General features: G+C 37.7%; 1 protein-coding gene across 1 annotated transcript; it reads right to left on the bottom strand.

Annotated features, from left to right (window-relative positions):
- Positions 1 to 7,181: 7,181 nt before the first annotated feature.
- LOC109245179 (olfactory receptor 4A15-like) lies at positions 7,182 to 8,099 on the bottom strand. The gene has a single exon (XM_019412494.2). It carries the CDS (start codon positions 8,097 to 8,099, stop codon positions 7,182 to 7,184), a length of 918 nt encoding a protein of 305 aa, XP_019268039.2.
- Between the last annotated feature and the right edge of the window lie 19,113 nt (positions 8,100 to 27,212).

A 27,212-nucleotide genomic window follows, 5' to 3' on the forward strand; every position in this document is an offset into this window, starting at 1 on the left:
GTCACTTGTGGGGCGCCTGGGTGGCTCAGTCAGTTAAGTGTCCGACTTTGGCTCAGGTCACGATTTCATGGTTCATGATTTCAGGTCAACCCGCATTGGACTCTGGGTTGACAACTCAGAGCCTGGATCCCACTTCGAATTCTGTGTCTCCCTCTCTCTCTGCCCCTCTCCCTGTCTGTCTGTCTGTCTCTCTCATTCTGTCAAAAATAAGTAAACTTAAAAAAATTAAAACAAAAATAAAATGAGTGTCTTGTAGGTAGCATATAGATGGGTCTTTTTTATCTATTCTGATAGCCTACACCTTTTGATTGGAGCATTTAGTCCATTTGCATTCAGAGTGATTATTAATAGATATGAATTTAGTGCTATTGTATTACCTATAAAGTCAGTATTTCCAGAGATTTTCTTTGTTCCTTTCTTATCTTCATTGTTTTTGGTTTTTCTTTCCCATTCAAAAAAGTCCTGTTTAATACTTCTTGAAGGCCTGGTTTAATGGTCATAAACATTTAGGTTTTGTTTTTTTGGGAAACTCTTTATCTCTCCTTCTATTCTGAATGATAGCCTTCCTGGGTAAAATAATATTTGTTGCATATTTTTCCCATTCAGCACGTTCAATAGATCATATCACTCCCAGGATCCTGCAGATCCCTCAGTTATCAGTTGAATACCATAGCAGGACTTCAGTCCATGCCAAATGAGACGGAAAAATACCCAGGGGTGCCTGGGTGGCTGAGCCGGTTAAGCGTTCAACTTCGGCTCAGGTCATGATCTCACAGTCTGTGAGTTCAAGCCCTGCACTGGGCTCTGTGCTGACAGCTCATAGCCTGAAGCCTGCTTCAGATTCTGTGTCTCCCTCTCTCTCTGCCCCTCCACCACTTATGCTCTGTCTCTCAAAAGAAAGAAAGAAAGAAAGAGAAAGAAAGAAAGAAAGAAAGAAAGAAAGAAAGAAAGAAAGAAAAAAGTATTAAAAAAATGAAAAAATACCAAGCCAACCTCTGTCAGAATTGCTGGCCCACAAGATTTTGAGGTAAGTCAAAATGGTTGTGGGTTTAAGTAACAAAATTTCGAGGTCTTATGCTATGTAGCAAAAGATAACCAGAGCAAAGAGTGGAAGCTGGAAGTGTGGCACTTCCATAACAGAAATGTAAATGTAAATGTAAATGTAAAAGTCAATGTGGCATTGACTTTGGCACCACCAGGAGTTGCTGGGAGTTGGAAGGGCTTTGAAGCCTCTGCAGGTAAAGCCTTAAAAGACAGGATGGATTGTGCTTGGAAGCTGAAGAGAAAGTGATTCATGTTACCGAGTGCTGGAAAAGTTTCACAATACCCTCACCTACAGTAGTGTGGAAAATAGGAAATAATAGGAAACACCCTTGGGGGAGCAGGTGGATTTGACTGCAATTGCCAAGCAGAATACAGAAAGCTCCAGCTGGTTCCTCAGCAGTGTATGATATATGATGAAGTATGGGTAAACAGAGGTGACTTACACCTTAACTGTTAAGTTCTCCAGAATTCAGGAGAAACATAAAAGGGGCCAAGACCTGATGGGTTCTGGCATAAAACTGGTTCTCATCCATAGCCTCTCTAAAGAGCAAAAAGTTCTCAGAGTAAGAAATGGCACCAAAGTAAATATCATCTCAAAGATGTAGATGCAAGACTCTGGTGAAAACTTCTGAAATATTTAAGGTGTGTCTCATAAAGTCTCCTAACTAGGAAAAAAGTATGTCTAAGAAGCTTACGGGGTGTTATCCCACTGCACACAGACTTCCAGCCCAAACCCGGAAGACAGGGGCTAGTCTGTCTTCACAAAAAATATTTGTGAGTGTGGCTTTTGTGTAAACTCTAATGAAAAATATGTAAACTCTGCAAAAATTTTTAAGAGAAATGCACAAAAGGAGGCACCATGACCTTCACTTGTAGACAGGAGTATCTATTTGGTTACAATGTTCAACCTCAAATTGCATATAGGGCATGTGGAAGAAATAGCACGTCTCTAGTTCAAGACTTTATTTTTTCAATTTATAAAGACCTCTTTTATGTATGTATGTGTGTAACTATGTATCTATATATTTATGTATGTTTCCCCAGATTTATTAAAATACAATTGATATGTAACACTGTGTAAGTTTAAGGTATACAACATCATGATCTGGTATATGCATATATTGCAAAATGATTACCACAATAAGGATAGTTAACACATATGTCACCTTATATAATTAGAATTTTGGTGTGGGATGAGAACATTTAAGATTCACTATCTCAGCAATAATGTCAGCAATTGTATAATACATCATTGTGAACTACCGTTCCCTGCTATACATCAGCTCTCCAAAGTTTATTCAAGTTATAACTGGAAATCTGTACCCTTAAACTAACATCGACACATTTCCCCCACCCACAGGCCCTGGAATCCACCATTCTCTGGCTTCTCCAAGTTGGGTTTTTTTTTAATTCCACATATAAATGAGATCATACCGTATTTGTCTTTCTGTGTGACTTATTTCACTTAGCATAATGCCCTCAAAGTCTCTCATAGTGTTGCAATTGGCAGGATTTTTTCTTTCTTATGCCTTAATATAATCATATATGTGTGTGTATGTGTGTGTATGTGTGTGTGTATACACACACACATACACACACATATATATATAAACACACACACATGCATAGACACACACACACACACACACACACAAACTTTTCTTTTCCCATTCTTCCATCAATGGATGCTTAGATTGTTCCCATGTCTTGGCTGTTGTGAATAATACGGCCACAAACATGGGAGTGCAGATATTTCCTCAAGATTGTGATCTCATATTCTTGGATATACACATAGAAGTGGAATTTCTTGATACTATGGTAGTTCTATTTCACTTTTTGAGAAATCTCCATACTATTTTCCAGAGTGGCTGAAAATGTGTATGCCCAATGACAGCGAACTAGGGTTCCTTTTTATCTACATCCTCACCACTGCATACAATCTCTTCTGTTTTTGATAACATCTATCCTAAGAAGTATGAAGCGAAATCTCATGCAGTTTTGAATTGCATTTTCCTGATGATTAATAATGTTGAGCACCCTTCCATGTTCTTATCAGCCATTTGTATGTCTTCTTTAGAAAATGTCTTTGAGGTCCATTGCATATTTTTTAATCAGTTTTTTGTTTTCTTTTGTTTTTAAATTTTTTAAATTATTTTTCATGTTTATTTATTTTTAAGAGAGAGAGACAGAGTGGGAACGGAGGAGGGGTAGAGAGAGAGAGGAAGAAACAGAATCTGAAGCAGGCTATAGGCTCCAAGCTGTCAGCACAGAGCTCAACGCAGGGCTCAAACCCACGAACCATGAGATCATGACCTGAGCTGAAGTCGGATGCTTAACCGACTGAGCCACTCAGGAGCCCCTGTTTTGTTTTGTTTTGTTTTTGCTATTTGGTTTCAAAGTTCCTCACACATTTTGGATACTAACCCCTTGTGAGGTATAAGACTTGCAAATATTTTCCCCCATTCCATAGGTTGCCTTTTCATTTGGTCAGATGCAGTCTGGATCTAGAACTTGAGATCCTGAACTTCAAGGATGGGATGAGATCTTAACTGGGTTAAGACCTTATGTGTCCTCCCTCCGGAAGTCCTGAACTGCCATTTTACAAGTCTGACAAACTCACTGGAGAGACAGGCTACATGGAGAAGAAAAAGGGGCTAGAAGAGCCTGGTCTTCTAGCTATCCCTGCCAAGGCACCACTCAGATGAGTAAAGTCATCCTAAATACTCCCTGAAAGCCCATCTATCCAGTGAATACCAGCGAGGGACCTCAGTCCATGCCACATGCAACAGAAGTATTGTTCAGTCAAGTCCTGCCAAAATTCATATGTGCTCAGATTCAGACCTGTGTATGGCAAGATATAGCTCTGTGTGTAGACAGATACAGGCCTGTGTGTGATCAGATCAAATGCATATATATACACGTATGCATTCGTATGTGTAGTCAGATACTGATCCACGTGCTGTCAGATACAGACCTCTGTGTGTTCACATACAGACACATATATGAAGCTGGATATGACCTACGTATCATTGAATATGTACCTACATGAGTTCAGATACAGATCTCTGTGGTTGAATATATACTTGTGTATTGTCAAATGTAGGCCTATCAACATTGCATACAAACAAACACCAATGCCTTTGAGGACTGTGCTATAATTCATGCCAGCAAAAGACACTAAGCCCTTTCCAGTCAGCTCTTTGAAAATGTGAATCAAAGGTAAATAAGACAAGCCACTTTTTAAATAAGAAAACCAAAAGGCAAGATTCCTGTATGCTCTATGGAGATGATTACAAATTGTTATTGAGACATTGATCAAGCCTTCATAATACATGTCTCATTCTGGGTGGGAAAACAAGATATTAAAACATCCATTTCCCTCAAAATCAATGTGGAGGGTCATGAAATTTTAAATATATCATTATGGGAAGCTTTCAGACTTAAAAAAAAATAATCCTAAAGTGTATCAGGACAAATAAATATCTAGAAATTGCAAGAAACTTGAAAAGGGTGAGTATTTAAGAGCAATTATCCCCATGAGGTATAAAACACATGAAAATCCTTGACTACTGACAAGGATGTTGGTGGTAGGCAACGACACCAGAGAAAAAGGGGGAGGAGGTGGAGGACACAACAGCAGAGGAGGGGAAATGGCCCCAAATCAAACCTACTATTTGTATAAAGTTTAACATATTACATACAGAAATTGAAATTATTACTGAAATTAATAATAACATTGGCAGATTACATATCCTGTTTGAGGAAAACAAGATTAGATATGTCTCATCACAAATAGAAACAAAATGTGGATAATTTTAAAAGAAAGATTTTCTGAGCCCTTGGGTGGGTCAGTTGGTTGAGTGTCCAACTCTTGATCTTAGCTCAGGTCTTGACCTCAGGGTCTTGAGTTTAAGCCCTGCATTGAGCTCCACACTGGGGGTGGAGCCTACTTTAAAAAAAAAGGTAGTAATCTTGAAAAAAACTTTTTCCAGAGTTATTTTTTAGAAAGATGTTAAAATGTATAAATTCACTGAAAAAGATGTATATGAAATTTTCCAAGAGTGATGTGATAGAAGAAATCAAAAAGTAAAAGAATAATACAATATAATGTCTTTATAGCAAACACACATAATGCTACCAAAGCAACATATTTGTAGAAAATATCAAGACTAAATATCTATAGCAAATATATATATTTAATGAAGAAAAGACTCAGAATCCTTACTCCAATAGTCAACTTCAAGAATGTAAGTAATAGACAAAGCTCATGGAGTGAATTCTATGTCCCTCACACTACACAAATACAGACTACATAGACAATTAAGTCACTGTTCCTGACTTAAGAGAATTTACAGACCAATGAACACAGACAACCAAGATTTTATCTCCTCACTTGATATAACAATACTTGTTGGAGATAACATAACATATGTCTAAATCCATTTGGGCTGCTGTAACACAATACCACAGCCTGAGTGGCTTCAACCACAATCATTTATTTCTCAAAGTTCTGGCGTCTGGGTAGTCCAAGATCAAGGCACTGGCTGATTCTGTGTCTAGTGAGAGCCCACTTCCTGGTTCATAGCTAACCATCTTTTCATTGTGTCTTTACATGGCAGAAGGGGTACATGAGTTCTATTAGGTCTTTTTTTACAGAGACACTAATCTCATTCATGAATGCTCTCCTCTCATGATGTATCACCTCTCAAACGCCCCACCTCCAAACACCACATATCATAGAGGACATAACTTCTGAACCTTGGGGGGGGGGGGGTGGAGGGTGGGACACAAATATTCAGTCTAGAGCAACATCCAAAAGTTGATGACTTAATTACATAATTCCCGCTAAAATCAAATGTTTAATCTTATTTAATGTAAAGCATTATGTTGGGAAGTCTTTGAGATGACATAAGGAATCTTCACATAATAGTAATAGGGATAAAACTCAGGATATAAAGTCTCTCATACACTGTGATTTACCAGGGAAAAGGCTCCATGCCCCCATTGCCCAGGCACCTCTAGAATCCAGAGTAACTAAAGGAGGCAGAACCATGAGTTTCTTTGACACATGCTTCCTACTGTAGTAGAGGCAGATTAATATTTTCTTTGAAGCCTAATTCAGACAAAGGAAGGCTTATGAAAGAGATCTCGGTTAAATAAATCAATATATATTATGGCCTATTTATTACCTAACAATCTGTATTCCATTAACAGCAGAGGTCAGAATGGCATGCCATATTGTCAGCACCTTTCCTACCAATGATATCACCCAAAATATCTCATCTCAGGTTCTGTGTTGTATATGTAAATCTCATGGATTATGGATTATGGTAATTTTATATATGTAAGGAGGGCCTAGGCCCTTTAGAAGGCTATGAAACACTACAGGCAAAAAAAAAAAGATATGGGGATACTGAAAAATGGCAGAGATATTATCAGATATACTAAGCTATCTGGGAAGATTAATTAATCATTTTTATGAGAATATAACACCAAACAAAGTTGTTTCTCTTCGGGAGACAATAGGATCCCCCATTCATAAATATGAGTAGATCTTAATATATCTATCACTTTTGTTCAGATTTTTTTCCTACACTTAGCTTATGATTAATATTCAACCTTGGAAGCAGCATTCCTCATCAACCTTAATGTGTTAAGCATTATGAACAAAATTATATACTTAAAGCTGTTTCAGATATAAAAATAAGATCCATACTTTAAGTATTAATATGGGTTGTCTTTGTATGGAAGGAATGAACCAAAGGTGTATGTCCCATTTCTGAAATATGTAATGAGCACTATGATTTCTGAAAGTGAACACTTATGTAAGAGCGAAAAGTGAAAAATGTCCACTAACAAAAATAAATTTATAGTATTAACTATAGCATAACTGATCACATAGAACTTAAACCTATAGTTTCAATAGAGACATTTTATATGCAAAAGCTACACATCTACTTTCGTAAGAACTTATGAAAATCTTAGAACTATATTTTGACCACCGGAAGTACTTACATTTTAAATGCTTTTCATCATGCACAACTTTAAACCTGAGGAGGAACTTACTATCAATAAATAATTCTTTACTGTATGGAGCAACTCTTCACTGAAAAGAGGTGATACATTTCTCTTCTGCCTCATTTTCTTCCTCTGGTCCAGAGCTTTTCCATGGCATTTTTCATCTCTCCATTTCTCAGAGTATAGATTAAGGGGTTCAACATAGGAGTCATAACTGTGTAAAATACAGTCAAGGATTTATCAATGGGTAATGTAGAAGGAGGTCTCACATACATGAAGATGCAGGGGACAAAGAAGAGGACCACCACTGTAATGTGGGAGCCACAGGTGGATAAGGCTTTGTGCCTGCCTTCCTGACTAAGGTTCTTCAGAGAATGCAGAATGACCCCATAGGAGATGAGCAACACTGTAAAGATGACCACACAGATTGCCCCATCATTGGCAACCACAGTGAGGCCAATAATGTAAGTGTCAGTGCAGGCAAGTTTTAATAATGGGTACATGTCACAGATGAAGTGGTCAATGACATTGGGACCACAGAAGGGAAGGTTGTAAACAAAGACAAGGTGAACAACAGCATGCAGAAAACCTCCAACCCAGGCCAACAGCAGCAACAAAACACACACCCGTTGATTCATGATGGTCAAATAATGCAAGGGTTTGCAGATGGCCACATAGCGGTCATAGGCCATGGCCACCAGGAGTAAAATCTCTGAGCCACCAAACAAGTGCCCTAGAAAGAGCTGGGACATGCAAGCTTGGAAGGAAATGGTTTTCTTCTCACAGAGTAAGTCTATAATCATATTTGGAGTGACTGTAGTAGAATACACAGCATCCATAAAAGATAAGTAACCAAGAAAGAAATACATAGGGGAATCCAGGGTGGGGCTGACCACCACGGTCACCACAATGAGGAGGTTGCCCACCATTGTCACAATGTAGATGAGCAAGAACACAACAAATAATATTTTCTGACCTTGGAGGCTCTGAGTGAGCCCCAAGAGGACAAACTCAGTCACATTGATCCTATGTTCCATATGTCCTTTTGCATGTCCTTATTTCAGAGTTCAGGACAAAATTAGTCACAAATGTAATTATTATGAGTGACTTCCTGCAGCCTTAAAAGAATCTGTTTGTTCATTCAACAAATATGAATTGTAATTTATTATCTTCCAGTACCCTCAGACATTACAAGAATTCAAGGCTGATTAAAAAACATTCTTAGTAAGCTCAGCAATCTGCAGACCAATAGACAGACAAGAAATTAAAGATATATGTGGGGAAAAAAACATATTAAAAAAAATAGTTTGCTGCAACCAGCTTTCCATCTGGAAGTTAGTACAATTGTACCTATAGCAGATTCTACATATAACATTTTTTAATGGACTAAGGTTTAATATAAAACTAAAGCAAGATTTATATTTACTACCCAGTTAATAAAAGAAATGACTGGCTATGTTCAAGAATCCTTTTAACTTATAAATGAAATCCCAAGTGATGTATTTTACAACTTCAAAACATCTTAAGGATTTAAAAAGGATATCATAACATCAATAGACAAAAGCACTTAGGGAAAAGATTTACATTTTAAAGACATACACAGAGTTAATGTCAAAATGAACACAGAACTCTAAGCATTTAAATAAAGGACAAATGAATCAATGGCAAAGTTAGTAAATCATATAAACAAGTAATAAAAGGATTGGCCAACACAGGTATGCTTTCATGCTGAAACTCACTTATGAACAGAAACACAGGAACTGAAGTAACACTTCGGTAAAGAAATCATTACTTGGACGCTTCAAAATCACTCTTTCAAGACGTGTGGTTGCTACATCATCCTCTAAACTTTCACAGATTAGCAAGCAATGTTCAGAGAACATATCAGTTGAAACTATCATGAGATTTACAAGGATCTCCCCATTGAAATATCCCTAAATACTTACACCTGAAACTAATGTGCAGAAACACTGATGTTAGAGGAAGAAAATTTATTCTGGATCTTGGTATGTGAAAATAACCAAAAGAATATTACAGAACTGAGTCAATCCTCATATATGTTAGTAATCACAAAGAATGTCTAACATGGATGATTATCAGAACCACACAGAGGAACTTTTAAAGGACTGTGAATTCCCTCACGACCAAAATCGAAAATGTAAAGCCTAGGCTGCAATCTTACATCTAATTACCCTTACTGGGTTACCTGCATACTAAGACAGCCGTTCAGTTCAACGTGTGGGTTGTAGTCCATTCGTCCTTGTCTTTGGTACACAGGTGCCACCTCTGTGCACACAAAGCAGGAAAACAAACGCACCATCACTGGACCTTGAACCATTTCCGTGTAAACAAGGCTTTCCATGCTCTCAGAAAGCCATTCATTCCAGTCTTTCAGAAAAAGGCTACCTCTTAATTGCTGGGTTTTTCAAAATGACTACAAAGTCCTGTAACCTAATCAAGTTTCACTCTTGACTGGGATAAAAGAGACCCCAAGTCTTCATTGTTGGCAGAATTTGTCCTAACAACAAATGAATGTTACACCAACATTGTGAGGTTACACAAAAGGGAGGGCTCAGCTGTATGGGAGAGAAAATTGTGATTTGTTTAAACAAAGATTTTTATATGGTTTGGCTTTTATGTCAATATAAGTAAAATAGTGAAATATCCTTGACAACATTCCACTCTCAATCAATTATACTAACCTGTCTTCACAAAGTACAGTTAAATTTTGGATTCCCTGAATGATGGAGAATAACTTAATATACACACTTAATTATGTTCTAAGTCCATTGTTTCAAGTCCTGAAAGAGCCAGTTGTGTGAACAGTGATTTAAACACTCTCTGAGGTCAAGACAAAGGTCTGTAAACACTTTACCTGGGGATGGACTACAATACATATGCATGAGTCATTCAGTTGGTACATCTCCAAGAGTGATGCTTTCCTAATTAAATTCATTGGGACCTTCTTCTAACTTTGATCTCCAGAGATGCCACCTGCATCTCCAGAGATTCCAGCAGGATAATCACCATGTACAACAGGACTTCCAGAAACATGCCCTCTGGGGGTGGGATGCAGGGAAATCACAAAAGAACAGCTTGAGATGGAATCATCAAAAGGGAAATATCCAGTATGGCCAGAAATAAAATACATGAGAACTCTCTTCTTTAAAGCATGACTTTCAAAATAGGCAAAGCTATATCAGTTAGCTTTAAGCTACATCTTTGCACACTGGCACCTGAACTGACTTCCAGAAGACGATGAATTTCAGAACAAGACATTTAAACTAGTCTGGGGGCTCCTGGGTGGCTCAGTCAGTTAAGCGTCCAACTTCAGTTCAGGTCATGATCTCGTGGTATGTGAGTTTGAGTCCCGCATCCGGCTCTGTGCTGATAGCTCAGAACCTGCACTTGCTTCGGTCTCGCTCTCTCTCCCTCTCTCTCTCTCTTTTAAAAATAATAAAACATTGGGGCACCTGGGTGGCTCAGTCAGTTAATCGTTCGACTTCAGCCCAGGTGATCATCTCATGGTCTGTGAGTTCAAGCCCTGGGTCAGGCTCTGTGATGACAGCTCAGAGCCTGCTTCAGATTCCGTGTCTTCCTCTCTCTCTGCCCCTCTCAAGCTCATGCTCTGTCTCTCTCTCAAAAATAAACAAAAATGTGAAAAAGGTTTTTTAATTTAAACTTGTCTCAAATGTAGATAAAGCAAGCTTCCCCCAGAAAAGGAAGAGTCTGTCACATAGTGGCACAGAGGCAAGTTGATAACATCTGTGTTAGTAAGGGAGGAGGGAGGGAGAAAAGAGTGTGGGACGATTCCAGTATCTCTGAGTGCTCAGGAAATGCTCACAGAAATGGGCATTACAGGAGCCCAGAAAACAATTGGCAAAGCATTTCAATGGACTGATGTCACAGACTTTGAGTCTGGAGTTCTCTCTTGCCCAGCAAGAGAGCAGATGCAGAATTGAATATAAGAGAGGCTAATGTCAGGGAAGAGATAAGAGCCCTGAGTAAGGATCCTTGCTCCGTATTTACTGGATCAGGAGGCTTACAAACATGATGGACGTGCAGAATGAAACATGTGAGACAATGAAACAGTGATCATTAACTCAAGTGTGTGAGAGAAAGGGGGTTTCAAAGATATATGGTGTTAGGGGTTTGGCTCAATACAAGACAAAATCCTGGCAAGGAGCAGATAGCTGTTTACAGCAGGCACCAGGTACTGGGTCTGTTCATCTTAACTTGCCTAGGGAATAGGACAGATAGAGCATGCTACCTCAGGGTCAACAAGTCACTTTTTTTTTTTTTTTTTTTGCTAATTAGCTCCAGGCAATTTCACCCTGCTACAGCAGTCTATTTCCCAGTTTCCCTATTCTGGACGCTTTCGTCCTGTGGAAGGAGCTTTCTGCTCAAAGCTTTAGTTCTATGCTGAGGCACTTTTGCCTGTTTACTGATTCTCGGATATTTCTGGCCTAAGCCTTGTTAACCTATTGGTGCAAGCTCAGGGAATTCCTAAACGTATTTCCCACAGATTTAAATCATCCAGAATATATATAACAAAGTTCACCTGGGAATTGATAAGAACAATATAACAATGTTTCCTAATTATTTACAAATTAAGCAACGTAAGTATGAATTACCGTGGATTAAAGAAGAAATATCAGTGAATAGTTTTTTAAATAAATTTTAAGCAGAGATAATGAGGGATATGTGTGCGTGTGTGTGTGTGTGTGTGTGTGTGTGTGTGTGTGTGTGTATGTATGTGTGTACTGGATACAGCTTAAGGAGTGCTTAGAAAGAAATGTATAGTTTTAATAGAAGTATTATAAGACAAGAGACATTACAGAAATGAAGTAAGCTTACTAGAAACCTAAAAAATGGAAAAGCAAAATAAACACAAAGAACATTGTAGAATGGAAATAGTAAATAAAAGAAATAATGGAAAGAGAAATTAATTAAATAGAAATTAGCATAGTATTAAAATAGAACAGAGAAAATCTATAAATCCAGGAATTGGTTCCTTGAAAGATTCATAAATTGATGTTCCTAGCAATGGATTAAGATAAACTAAGAGAAAAAAGAGATCAAAATCAGAATGAACGGAGAGTCATTACTGCATTCTACTGACATGTAAAAGATAAAAAAAGAATACCATAAATGGATTTACGTTGGTAAACTTGCCAATTTAGAAAGTGGACAACTTCTACGAAAGAAACAACTTGCAGGTGTTGACCATGGTAAGTTCTTTATAGATTTTGGAACCTAACCCTTTATATGATATGTCATTTACAAATATCTTCTCCCATTCTGTCGGTTGCCTTTTAATTCTGTTGATTGTTTCCTTTGCAGTGCAGAAGCTTTTTATCTTGTTGAGGTCCCAATAGTTCATTCTGCTTTTATTTACCTTGTCTTTGGAGACATGGAAAGTAAGAAGTTGCTGTGGCTGAGGTCAAAGAGATCGATGCCTGTTTTCTCCTCTAAGATTTTGATGGTTTCCTGTCTCACATTTAGGTCTTTCATCCACTTTGAGTTTATTTTTGTATATGGTGTAAGAACGTGACCCAGTGTCATTCATCTGCAAGTTGCTATCCAGTTCTCCCAGCACCATTTGCGAAAGAGACTGTCTTTTGTCCATTGGAGACTCTTTCCTGCTTTGTCAAAGACTAGTTGGCCATACATTTCTGAGTCCGCTTCTTAGTTCTGTATTCTATTCCACTGACTATGTGTCTAGGTTTTTGCCAATACCATACTGTCTTGATGATTACAGCTTTGTAGTACAGGCTAAAGTCCAGGATCGTGATGCCTGCAGCATTGGTCTTCTTTTTCAGGACTGCTTTGGCTATTTAGGGTCTTTTGTGGTTCCATACAAATTTTGGGATTGTGTTTTCTAGCTCTGAGAAGAACGCTGGTGCTATTTCGATAGGAATTGCATTGGATGTGTAGATTGATTTGGGTAGTATTGACATTTTAACAATATTTGTTCTTCCTATCCAGGAGCATGGAATGTCTCTCCATTTCTTTGTGTCTTCTTCCAATTACTTTCACACATTTTCTATAGTTTTCAGAGTACAGAACTTTTACCTCTTTGGTTAGGTTTATTCCTAGGAATTTTATGGTTCTTGGTGCAACTGTAAATGGATAGATTCCTTCATTTCTATTTATGTTACTTCATTATTGGTGTATAGAAATGCAACCGATTTCTGGACACTGATTTTATATCCTGCGAATTTGCTGAATTCATGTATCAGTTCTAGCAGTTTTGCAGTGGGGTCTTTTGGGGTTTCCATGTAGAGTATTATGTCATCTGTGAAAAGTGAAAGTTTGACTTCTTGCCCACTTTGGAGGCCTTTTATTTCATTTAGTTGTCTTCTGATACTAGGACTTCCAATACTATGTTAAACAAGAGCAGTGAGAATAGACATCCGTGTTATGTTCCTGGTTTCAGGGGGAAAGCTCTCAGTTTTTCCCCCAGTGAGGATGATATTAGCTGTGGGCCTTTCATATGTGGCTTTTATGATGTTAAGGTATGTTCTTTCTGTCCCGACTTTCTTGAGGGCACTTATTAAGAAGAGATCCTGTATTTTGTCAACTGCTTTTTCTGAGTCTATTGACAGGATCATGTGGTTCCTATCCTTTCTTCTATTAATGTCATGTATCACATTGACAGATTTGCAAATATCGAATGAGCCCTGCAGCTCATTGACACTCATATTACACTAAAACCACAGGCAAGAAAAGAAAAAATATATAAATTACTTTATCAAAGTTAAAACTTCTGTACATGAAAAGACACTATTAACAGAAAAAAGACAACTCACAGATGAGAGAAAATATTGACAAATTATATAGTTGATAAGGTGTTAAATCCAGAATACATAACAAATTTCTACATCTCAAAAACACACACATCAAAACACCATATTGATTAAAAATGAACAAAGGATGCTATAAAATTTGAGGTCAGCCATAAGAAAATATATGGAAAGACCTCAGGACAATGGAGGTTAAAGAACATCCTGCTAAAGAATGAATGGTTAACCAGGAAATTAAAGAAGAAATTAAAAATACATGAAACCAAATGTAGATGAAAATATCACAGTCCAAATTTTGAGACACAGCCAGGGAAGTCTTAAGAGGGATGTACGTTACAATTCAGGCCTCTCTCAAGAAGCAGTAAAGGTTCCAAATATACAACATAACCTTACACCTAAAGGAGATCAAAAAGGAACAGCAAATGAAGCCTAAAGCTAGCAGAAGAAGGGAAATAATAATTAGACTAGAAACAAATGACATAGCAAAAACAACAACAACAAAACAGTAAAACATATCAACAAAGCTAAGAGCTGGTTCTTAGAGGAAATTAAAAAAATTGATAAGCCCCTAGCCATACTTCTCAACAGGAAAGGAGGAAGGTCCCAAATAGACAAAATCATGAATGAAAGAGGAGAGATCACAATCAATACCACAGATATACAAACAATTAGAAGAGAATACTATGAAAAATTATGTGCCAAAAAACTGGGAAATCTGGGAGAAATGGACATCCTCTGAAAAACTCACAAACTACCAAAACTGAAACAGAAAGAAACAGAAAATGTGAACAGACCTATAGCCAACAAATAAATGGATTCAGCAATCAAAAATCTCCCAAAAAAGATGCCTGGGCCAGATGGCTTCCCAGAAGAATTCCACCGGATATTTAAGAAGAGTTAACACCTTCTCAAACTGTTCCAACAAATATAAATATAAGGAAAATATCCAAAAAATTTTTTGAGGCCAGCATTACCTTGATTCCAAAACCAGATAAAGACCCCACTAAAAGGGAGAATTATAAGTCAATATCCCTGATGAACATGGATGCAAAAATTCTCAACAAGATACTAGCAAATTTAATACACCAGTGCATTAAAGGAATTATTTCCCAAAATCAAATGGGATGTATTCCTCAGATTCAGGGTTGTTTCAATATTCACAAATCAATCAACATGATAATAAAAGGAAGGATAAGAACCATATGATCTAGTCAATAGATGCAGAAAAAATATTTGACAAAATACAACATCGATTCTTGATAAAAGCCATTAACAAAGTAGGGATAGATGGAACACACCTCAACATCATAAAGGCCATATGCTAAAGACTCACAGCTATCATCATCCTCAATGGGGAAATACTGACAGTCTTTTCCCAATGGTCAGGAATAAGCCAACAATATCCACTCTCTCCATTAGTATTTAAGATAGTACTGGAAGTCTTAGCCTCAACAATAAGACACAAAAAGTAACAAAAAACATCCAATCAGCAAGGAAGAAGTCAAAATTTCATCATTTGCAGACAACATGCAGATGACACTATTTTCTACATAAGGTTTCTATGCAGAAAAACCAAAGTGCACCAAAAAATCACAAGAACTAATACATGAATTCAGGAGAATCGCAGGATATAAAATCAACATGCAGAAATGTGTTGCATTTATATATACCAATAGTGGAGCAGCAGAAAAGGAAATCAAGGAATCAATCCCATTTACAAGTGGACCAAAAATAATACGATACCTATGACTAAACCCAAGTAAAGAGGTGAAAGTGCTATACTCTGGGGGTGCTGGGGTGGCTCAATTGGCTAAGCCTCTGACTCTTGATTTTGGCTTAGGTCATGATCAAACAGCTTGTGGGATCAAGTACACCCTCAGGCTCTGCACTAACAACATAGATCCTGCTTGGGATTCCCTTTCTCTGCCCCTCCCCAGCATTTGTGTGCTCGCTCTCTCTCTCTCTCACTCTCTTTCCCTCCCTCCCTCCTTCCATCTCCATCTATCTCCATCTCCATCTCCATCTCTATCTCTTATTCTCTATCTCTATCTCAAAGTAAATAAACATTAAAAAATAAAAGATCTATACTCTGAAAACTACAGAACACTTATGAAAGAAATTGAAGAGGACACAAAAAAATGCAAAAGCATCCCATGGTTATGGATTGGAAGAACAAACAGTGTTAAAATGTCTATATTACCCAAAGCAATCCACACCTTTAATGCAATCCCTATCAAAATAACACCAGCATGTTTTACAGAGCTAAAACAGACAATCCTAAAATTTGTATGGAATCACAAAAGACCTTAAGTAGCCAAAGAAATCTTGAAACGTAAAACAAAACTGGAGACATTACAATTCCAGAATTCAAGCTACACTAAAGAGCTGTAGTCATCAAGACAGTATGGTACTGCTACAAAAATAGATACATATATCAATGGAACAGAGTAGAAAACCCAGAAATCGACCCACAACTATATGGTCAACTAGTCTTTGACAAAGCAGGGAAGAATAGCCAATGGAAAAAGGACAGTCTCTTCAAAAAATGGTGTTGGAAAAACTGGAAGGCAACAAGAAGAATGAACCTGGACCACCTTCTTACACCACACACAAAACTGAATTCAAAATGGATGAAAGACCTATGTGAGACAGGAAACCATCAAAATGCTAGGTGGGAACAGAGTCAACAACTTGTTTGACCTCAGCCACAACAACTTCCTACTAGTCATGTCACCGAAGGCACGGGAAACAAAAGCAAACATGAACTATTAGGACTTTATCAAGATAAAAAGCTTCTGCACAGTCATGGAAATAATCAACAAAACCAAAAGGCAACCTACAGAATGGGAGAAGATATTTGCAAATAACATATCAGTTAGTATACAAAATCCATAAAGAACTTCTAAAACTCTACACCCAAAAAACAAATAACCCAGTTACAAAATGGGGAAAAGACATGTATCGACATTTTTCCAAAGAAACATCCAGATGGCTAGCAGACACATGAAAAGATGCTCAACATCACTCGTCATCAAGGAAACACAAATCAAAACCACGACAAGATACCACCTCACACCAGTCAAAATGGCTAAAATCAGAAACACAAGAAACAGAAAGTGTTGGCAAGGATGTGGTGAAATGGGTAGCCTCATGCATTGTTGGTGGGAATGCAAACTGGTGCAGTCTCAATGGAAAACAAAAGGTTCTTCTCAAAATATTAAAAATAGGACTACTCTATAATCCAGGAATCACATTACTGGGTATTTACCCCAAAATGCAGAAACACTAATTCAAAGGGATACATGCACTCCTATGTTTATTGCAGCATTATTTACAATAGCCAAATAGTGGAAGCAGCCCAAGTGTCCATCAATAAATGAACGGATAAACAAGTAGTGTAGGTGTGTGTGTGTGTGTGTGTGTGTGTGTGTGTGTGTACATATGCATGATGGAATATTAATCAGCCATAAAAAGAAATCTTGCCATTTGCAATAATATAGATGGATCTAGAGAGTATAATACTAACTAAGTAACATAACTCAGAGAAAGAAATACCATATGATTTCACTCATATGTGGAATTTAAGAAACAAAATAAATGAGCAAAGGAAAAAGAGAGTGAGCAGAACCAAGAAACAGACTCTTAACTATAGGAACAAACTGGTGTTTACCAGAGATGGGCAGGAAGATAGGTGAAACAGGTAATGGGGATTAAAGAGTACTCTTCTCATGATGACCACTGAGTAATGTATAGAAACATTGAATCAGTATCTTGAACACCTGAAACTAATATAACAATGTCCTTTAACCATACTGGAATTAAAATTAAAAACTTAATTTAAAAAAGTAAGATTCAGGAAACTATGCAATACTTAAAATTGTTTTAATAATAAAGGCAAGGAACATGAAACTCCCTTGCTTGGAGTAGTTGGAATGCTTTTTGTAAAGGCCATACAGGCTCCCCATAGGCAAAGGTCCCAGCAGACCCTGGAGTGCAGCCATGTTTGCTGATATTTGGACAGAGTCGCCAGACAGTGATAAAACTCTGCAGGGAGGTACCACCTGGCAGGCAGACAGCTTGGACGATGACATTGTAGAGGCAGGGAGTGGACAGAGTGAGACAAATGAGGGGTGCTTGATTAGAGGCCAGTGAGAGCACGAAGTTCCTGTGCCAGAAACTAGGGAGTTTGGTGAAGCCATTTCTACCTCTCCCATGTAGGTGCATACACGCACGTGCAAAAAAATGTCACACTTATCTACACTGGTAAGCTAAGCAGCGCCACCTAGTGGAGAATGGAGACATCACACCAAGCCCCACCCTACTGTGCCCTCCAAGCACATCTCCTAGAATCGGCACAAGGACACCACCTGTTTAGTGTACAAACTATAGAAAGCTTCATAATTTCAGTTCAAGGGAAAACTGGATGTAACTTCATAACAGTTTTATTCTGTTTGCTACTTCATTTACTCATTCTCTTTGCTTCTGTTTTTGCTTAAACTGGTTTCTTTTTTTTCTATCTTTTCTTCATTTGAGGATGGAGATAGAAAAAAGGTTTTTTATTTTTTATTTTTTAAAATTGTTTATTCCATTTTTTAATTTCTTTTTTTATATTTTATGATACAATTTTTTAATTTTAAATTTTTTCTTACTTTTTTTTCTTCTCTTTCCCTGTTTTTCTCTGTTCTATCAACCTGCCTTCAACAAGGAAACAAAAACACACCTAGGATCTAGCTTTCCTTATTTGAATTTTGTTTTGTTTCTAATTTTTTAATTTTAATTTTTAGTTTATTAATTTTTCTCTCCCTCCAAAATAACAAAATGAAAGAATGCACCCCAAAACAAAGCACAGGAAGAAATCACAGCCAGGAGCTTAATCATTACAGATATAAAAAATATTTCTGAACCGGAATTTAGAATCATGATAATAAGTATACTACTTGGGATTGAAAAAAGCATAGAAATCCCTCTCTGCAGACATAAAAAAATAGAATCTAGTCAGGATGAAGTTCAAAACGCTGTAACTGAGATACAATCTTGAATGGATGCCACAATGGCAAGAATGGAAGAAGCAGAGCAGCGAATCAGTGATTTATAAGATAAAAATATGGAGAATAATGAAGCAAAAAAAAAAGAAGGAAACAAAGGCAAAGATCATGGTACAAGACTTAAAGAACTCAGTGACTTATTAAAAAATGAATAACATCCAAATCATAAGTGTACCAGAAGGTGAAGTGAGAGAGAAAAGGGGGCAGAAGGTAAATGGGAGCAAATTACAGTGGAAAACTTACTAATCTGGGGAAGGACAGAGATTCAAAATCCAGAAGTACAAAGAACTCCCATTAGATTAAAAGAAAAAACAAAAAACAAAAAACGACTATCACTAAGGCATATCATAGTCAAATTCACAAAATACTCAGGCAAGGAAACAATCATGAAAGCAGCAAGGGAAAACAAGTCCTTAACCTATAAGGGAAGACAGATCAGGTTTGCAGCAGACCTACCCACAGAAACTTGGCAGGCCAGAAAGGAGTGGCAGGATATATTCAACGTGCTGAATCAGAAAAATATGCAGCCAAGAATTCTTTATCCAGCAAGGCTGTCATTCAAATAGGAGAGATAAAGAGTTTCCCAGACAAACAAAAACTAAAGGAGTTTGTGACCACTAAACCAGCCCTGCAAGAAAGGATAAGGGGGTCACTTTGAGTAGAGAAAGGGCACAACAAAACAAAAAAAGACCAAAAGCAAAAAAGATTAGAAAGGACCAGAGAACACCACCAGAAAAACCAACTCAACAGGAAACACAATGGTGCTAAATTCATATATTTCTGTACTCACTCCAAACGTCAATGGACTAAATGCTCCATTTAAAAGACACAGGGTATCAAAATGGACAAGAAAATAAGACCCATCTGTATGCTGCTTACAACAGACTCATTTTAAACCTAAAGCCACCTACAGATGAAAGGTAAGGGGATGGAGAATCATCTATCATGCTAATGGTCATCAAAATACAGCTGGTGTAGTCATACTTATAACAGACCAACTAGATTTGAAAATAAAGATTGTAACAAGAGATTAACAAGAGACTTCATTGTAGTTAAGAGGTCTATCCACCAAGAAAATCTAACAATTGTAAATATTTACGCCCCCAATGTAGAACCCAAAAAATATATGTATAAATTAATCACAAACATAAACTCATTGATAATAATACCATAATAGTAGGACACTCCAAGCATCCAATTTAGAGCAATGGACATTGCTCATCATCTAAGCAGAAAACCAACAAGGAAACAATGGCTTTCAATAACACACTGGACCACATTGACTTAACAGATATATTCAGAATATTTCATTCTACATCAGAATACACATTCTTCTCAAGTGTACATGGAACATTCTCCAGAATAGATTATATACTGGGTCAAAAGTTAGCCCTCAAGAAGTACAAAACGATTGAGATCATATGTTGCATATTTTCAGACCATACTATGAAACTCAAAAACAACCAGGAGAAAAAATTGGAAAGACCATGAATACTTGGAGATTAAAGAACATCATACTAAAGAATGAATGGGGAGGCACCTGTGTGGCTAGTCGATTAAGCGTCCGACCTCAGCTCAGGTCATGATCTCGTAGTTTGTGAGTTCGAGCCCCACGTCAGGCTCTGGACTGACAGCTCAGAGCCTGGAGCCTGCTTCAGATTCTGTGTCTTCCTTTCTCTCTGCCCCTCCCCCACTCACGCTTTGTCTAACTCTGTCTTTCAAACAATGAATAAACGTTAAAAAATTTAAAAAACATTTAGAAAAAGAAGAATGAATAGGTTAGCCAAGACACTAAAGAGGAAATTAAAATTCCATGGAATCCAATGAAAATGAAAGCACGACAGCCTAAAATCTCTGGGATGCAGCAAAGGTGGTCTCAAGAGGGAAATATATATTACTCCAGGCCTTCTTAAAAAAAGGAAGAAAGATCTCAATAACACAACCTAACCTTACACCTAAAAGAGCTGTACAAAGAACAGCAAATAAAGCCCCAAACAAGCAGAAGACAGAATAAGAAAGAATAGAGCAGAAATCGGTGATATCGAAATAAAACAAAACACAACAAAACAAACAACATAAAGAAAAAAAAACAGTAGAACAGATCAATGAAACCAGGAGCTCATTCTTTGAGAGAATAACAAAATTGATAAAACCCTAGCCACATTGATCAAAAAGAAAAGGAAAGGACACATAAATAAAATCATGAATTAAAGAGGAGAGATCACAACCAACACTTCAGAAACACAAAAAGTAATAGGTGAATATTAAGAGAAATTATGTACCACCAAAACATGGGAAATCTGAAAGAAATGGATACATTCCTAGAAACATATAAACTACCAAAACTGAAACAGGAAGAAATAGAAAATTTCAACACACCCATAACCAGTAAAGAAATTGAATCAGTTATCAAAAATCTCCCAACAAACCAGAGGCCAGGGATGGATGGCTCCCCAGGGGAATTCTACCAAACATTTAAAGAACTCTTAACACCTATTCTTTTGAATATCTATTTCAAAATATAGAAACGGTAGGAAAACTTCCAAACTCATTCTACAAGGTCAGCATTACCTTGATTCCAAAACCAGACAAAGACCCCACTAAAAAGGAGAACTACAGACCGATTTCTCTGATGAACATGGATGCAAAACTTCTCAACAAGATACTAGCAAACCGAATCCAACAATACAGTCAAAGAATTATTCACCAGGATCAAGTGGGATTTATTCCTGGGATGCCAGGCTGGTTCAATATCCACAAATCAATGAGATACATCACATTAATAAAAGAAAGAATGAGAGCCACACGATCCTCTCAATAGATGTCGAAAAAACATTTGACAAAATTCAGCATCTCTTGATAAAAACCCTCAAGAAAGTAAAGATACAAGGATCATACCTCAAGATCATAAAAGCCATATGTGAAAGACCACTGCAAATATCCTCAATGGGGAAAAACTGAGAGATTTTTCCCCTAAGGTCAGGAACAGAACAAGGATGTCCACTCTCACCCCTGCTATTTAACATAATGTTGGATGTCCTAGCCTCAGCAATCGGACCCCACAAAGAACTAAAATGTACCTAAATCAGCAAGGAGGAAGTCAAACTTTCACTCTTTGCAGATGACATGATATTATATGTGGAAATCCCAAAAAAGATTTCACCAAGAAACTGCTAGAACTGACACACGAATTCAGCAAAGTTGCAGGATATAAAATCAATGTCCAGAAATCGGTTGCATCATTTCTTCAATACGAAGCAACAGAAAGAGAAATCAAGGAACTGATCCCATTTGTGATTGCACCAAACCCCACAAAATACCTAGGAATAAACCTAACCAAAGAGGTGAAAAATCGATACACTGAAAACTATAGAAAGCTAATGAAAGACATTGAAGAAGACACATGCACATGCACATGCACGCGCGCACACACACACACATACACACACACAAAGGAAAAATATTCCATGCTCATGGATTGAAAGAACAAATATTTTTTAATGTCGATATTATCCAAAACAAACTACATATTCAATGCAATCCTTTTCCAAATAACACCAGGATTGTTCAAGAGCTAGAACAAATAATCCTAATTTGCATGAAACCAGAAAAGACCCCAAATAGCCAAAGCAATCCTGAAAAAGAAAACCAAAGCTGGAGGCATCACAATCCCAGACTTTAGCCTGTACTACAAAGCCGTAATCATCACGACAGTATGATACTGGCACAAAAACACACACTTAGATCAATGGAACAGAATACAGAACCCAGAAATGGACCCACAAATGTATGGCCAACTAATCTTTGACAAAGCAGGGAAGAATATCCAATGGAGAAAAAACAGTCCCTTCAGCAAATGGTGCGGGCAAAACTGGACAGCGACATGCAGAAGAATGAACCTGGACCACTTTCTTATGTCATACACAAAAATTAACTCCAAATTGGTGAAACACTGATAATAAGACAGGAAGCCATCAAAAGCCTAGAAGAAACAAAAGGCATTGAACTCTCTGACCTCAGCTGCAGCAACAACTTAATGACATTTCTGTGGGGGTAAGGGAAACAAAAGCAAAAATGAACTATTGGGACCTCATCAAGATAAAAGCTTCTGCACAACAAAGGGAACAAGCAACAACATTAAAAGGCAACTGACGGAATTGGAGAAGATATTTACAACTGACACATCAGATAAAAGGTTAGTATCCAAACTCTATAAAGAACTTACCCAACTCAACACCCAATACAAATAATCCAGTGAAGAAATGGGCAGAAGACACGAATAGACACTTTTCCAAAGAAGATTTCCAGATGGCTAATACACATATGAAAAGATGCTTAACGTCACTCATCATCAGAGAAATACAAATCAAAACCACAAAGAGATACCACCTCACACCTGTCAAAATGGTTAAAATTAACAACTTAGGAAACAACAGATGTTGGCGAGAATGCGGAGAAAGGGGAACACTTTTGCACTGTTGGTGGGAATGCAAAATCGTGCCACAATTTGAAAACACTATAGAGGTTCCTCAAAAAATTAAAAATAGAACTCTACTACAACCCAGGAAATTGCACTACTAAGTATTTATCCAAAGGATACAAAATTACTGATTCGAAGGTTCACATGCACTCCAATTTTCTAACAGTATCCAAAGTATGGAAAGAGCCCAAATGTCCATCAACTGCTGAATAGATAAAGAAGACGTGGCAAGATATACATATAGATATAGATATATAGATATATATACAATGGAATATTACTCGGTGATCAAAAAGAATGAAACCTTACTATTTGCAGCAATGTGGTGGGAACTAGTGTATTATGCTAAGCAAATAAGTCCGTCAGAGAAAGACAAATATCACCCGATTTCACTCAGATGTGGGATTTAAGAAACAAAGCAGATGAACATAGGTGAAGGGAAGGAAGAATAAGATAAAAATGGAGAGGGAGGCGAACCATAAGATACTCTTCAATACAGAGAACAAAGTGAGGGTCGCTGGAGGGGAGGTGGGTGGAGAGATGGGCTAAATGGGTGATGAGCATTAAGGAGGGCACTTGTTGGGATGAACACTGGGTGTTATATGTAAGTGATGTATCACTAAATTCTACTCCTGAAACTATTACACTATGTGCTAACCAACTTATACTTAAATTTTAAAAGTCTGACTATCCTGACTGTGGTCCTACATTTAACTGGATAGGGAGAGGGACTGGTGGGTTCTTTCCAGTCACCATTTCCAAGCCACTTTGAATATGAATGAAGCTGCCCTGAATCCTGTAGACCCCTCAGTTATCAGTTGAATACCACAGAGGGACTCCAGTCCATGCCACATGAAGCAGAAAAAATACCCAGCTAACCTCTGCCAGAATTGCTGGTCCACAAGACTGTGAGGCAAATTTAAATGGCTGTGGCTTTAAGTCACAACATTTCAAAGTCTTATACCATGTAGCAAAAGATAACCAGAGCAAAGAGTGGAAGCTGGAACTGTGGTGCTTCCATAACAGAAATGTAAAGTACATGGCATTGACCCCGGCCCCAGGAGTTGCTGGGGCTGTAAGGGCTTCGAGGCATCTGTAGGTAAAGCTTTGTTGAAGGACAGGGTGGACTGTGCTTGGAGGCTGAAGAGAAAGTGACTCATGTTACCAAGTGCTAGCAAAGTTTGGTAATACCCTCACCTGTAGTAGTGTGGAAAATAGGAACAGGTCGGGGAGCAGGTGGATTTGACTGTGATTTCCAAGCATAATACTGAATATGCCAGCTGCTTCCTCAGCCATGTATGATATATTGAAGGATGGGTAACGACAGGTGAGGGGTGCCTAGGTGGCTGTCAGTTGAGAATCTGACTCTTGGTTTCAGCTCAGGTCATGATCTTGTGGTTTTGTGAACTTGAGCCCCATGTTGGGTCTTGGAATTCTCTCTCTCCCTCTCTCTCTCTGCCCCTCCCCAACTCTTGGTGTCTCTGTCTCTCTCAAAATCAATAAATTAACCTCAAAAAAAGAGATAGAGAGGTGAGTTAAAAGCATAATGGTTCTCAAGTTCTCAAGCAGAATTCAGAAGAAACATGTAAGGAGTCAAGACCTGCTGGGTTCTGGCATAAAGCTGGTTCTCATCCATAGCATCTCCAAAGAGCAAAAAAGCTCTCAGAGTAAGAAATGGCACCAGAAGAAAAATCATCTCAGTGTTGTAGATGTAAGACCCTAGTGAGACTTCGGAAAGATTTAAGGTGTGTCTCATAAATTCTCTTAACTAGGTTGTCCACCTCCAAAACATATGCAGGACACAGGGAAGAAAGAGCAAGTCTCTAGTTCTTAGACTTTCTTTTTTCAATTCACAAAGTCTAATTTCATTTACTTGTGTTTTCACAGGGTTATTCAATACAACTGATATATAACCTTGTGTAAGTTTAAGGTGTACAACATGTTGATCTGACATATACATATATTGCAAAATGATTACCACAATAAGGGTACTTAACACATATGTCATCTCACATAACTGGAATTTTTGTGGGGGATGAGCACATTTAAGATATATTGAGCATATTTAAGATATATATTGTTAACTACTGTACCCTGCTATACATTGGCTCCCCAAAACTTATCCAACTTATAACTAGAAATGTGTACCCTTTAACTAACATTGACAAATTTCCCCCACCCGCCAGGCCCTGGAAATCACCATTCTCTTGCCTTCTATAAATTGGGTTTTTCAATACCACATATAAATGAGATGATAGAGTATCTGTCTTTCTCTGTGTCACTTATTTCACTTAGCATAATGCCCTCAAAGTCTATCATGGTGTTGCAATTGGCAGGATTTTCTTCTTTTTTATACCTTAATATATTCTCTTGTATGTATATACCACTGTTCTTTTTCCACTCATCCATCAATGGATGCTTAGATTGTTTCCATGTCTTGACTACTGTGAAAATACTGCCACAAACATGAGAGTGAAGATATCTCCTCAAGATTCTGATTTCATATCTTGGATATATGCACAGAAGTGGAATTTCTGGATATTATGGTAGTTCTATTTCACTTTTTGAGCAATCTCCATACTTTTTTCCAGAGCGGTTGAAAAATTTATATACCCAAAGACACTGAACTAGGGATCCCTTTTATCTACATCCTCACCAGCAAATGTAATCTCTTCTCTTTTTGATAACACCTATCTTAACAAGTATGAGGCGATATCTCATTGTAGTTTGAATTGCATTTCCATAGTGATTAATAATATTGAGCACCCTTCCATGTTCCTATTGTCATTTGTATGTCTTCTTTGGAAAATGTCTATTCAGATCCATTGCCGAGTTTTTAATCAGTTTTGTTTTGTTTTGTTTTTCCTATTGGTTGTATAAGTTCCTCATACATTTTGGATATTAACCCCTTGTGAGGTATAAGACTTGCAAATATTTTCCCCCATTCCATAGGTTGCCTTTTCATTTGGTCAGATGCAGTCTGGATCTAGAACTTGAGATCCTGAACTTCAAGGATGGGATGAGATCTTAACTGGCTTAAGACCTTCTGTGTCCTCCCTCCAGAAGTCCTGAACTATCATTTTACAAATCTGAAAAACTCACTGGAGACACAGGCCAAATGGAGAAGAAGAAGGGGCCAGAAGAGCCTGGTCGTCTAGCTATCCCTGCCAAGGCACCACTCAGATGAATAAAGTCATCCTAAATACTCCCTGAAAGCCCATCTATCCAGTGAATACCAGCGAGGGACCTCAGTCCATGCCACATGCAACAGAAGTATTGTTCAGTCAAGTCCTGCCAAAATTCATATGTGCTCAGATTCAGACCTGTGTATGGCAAGATATAGCTCTGTGTGTAGACAGATACAGGCCTGTGTGTGATCAGATCAAATGCATATATATACACGTATGCATTCGTATGTGTAGTCAGATACTGATCCACGTGCTGTCAGATACAGACCTCTGTGTGTTCACATACAGACACATATATGACGCTGGATATGACCTACATATCATTGAATATGTACCTACATGAGTTCAGATACAGATCTCTGTGGTTGAATATATACTTGTGTATTGTCAAATGTAGGCCTATCAACATTGCATACAAAAAAACACCAATGCCTTTGAGGACTGTGCTATAATTCATGCCAGCAAAAGACACTAAGCCCTTTCCAGTCAGCTCTTTGAAAATGTGAATCAAAGGTAAATAAGACAAGCCACTTTTTAAATAAGAAAACCAAAAGGCAAGATTCCTGTATGCTCTATGGAGATGATTACAAATTGTTATTGAGACATTGATCAAGCCTTCATAATACATGTC

This window comes from Panthera pardus, unplaced genomic scaffold, assembly GCF_024362965.1.
Source record: "Panthera pardus isolate Hobbes unplaced genomic scaffold, ASM2436296v1 HiC_scaffold_12, whole genome shotgun sequence".
NCBI lineage: Eukaryota > Metazoa > Chordata > Mammalia > Carnivora > Felidae > Panthera > Panthera pardus.

What these genes read in the sequence shown, in the direction of transcription:
- LOC109245179 (XM_019412494.2), bottom strand. Translation starts at nt 8,099, where the DNA reads ATGGAACATAGGATCAATGTGACTGAGTTTGTCCTCTTGGGGCTCACT.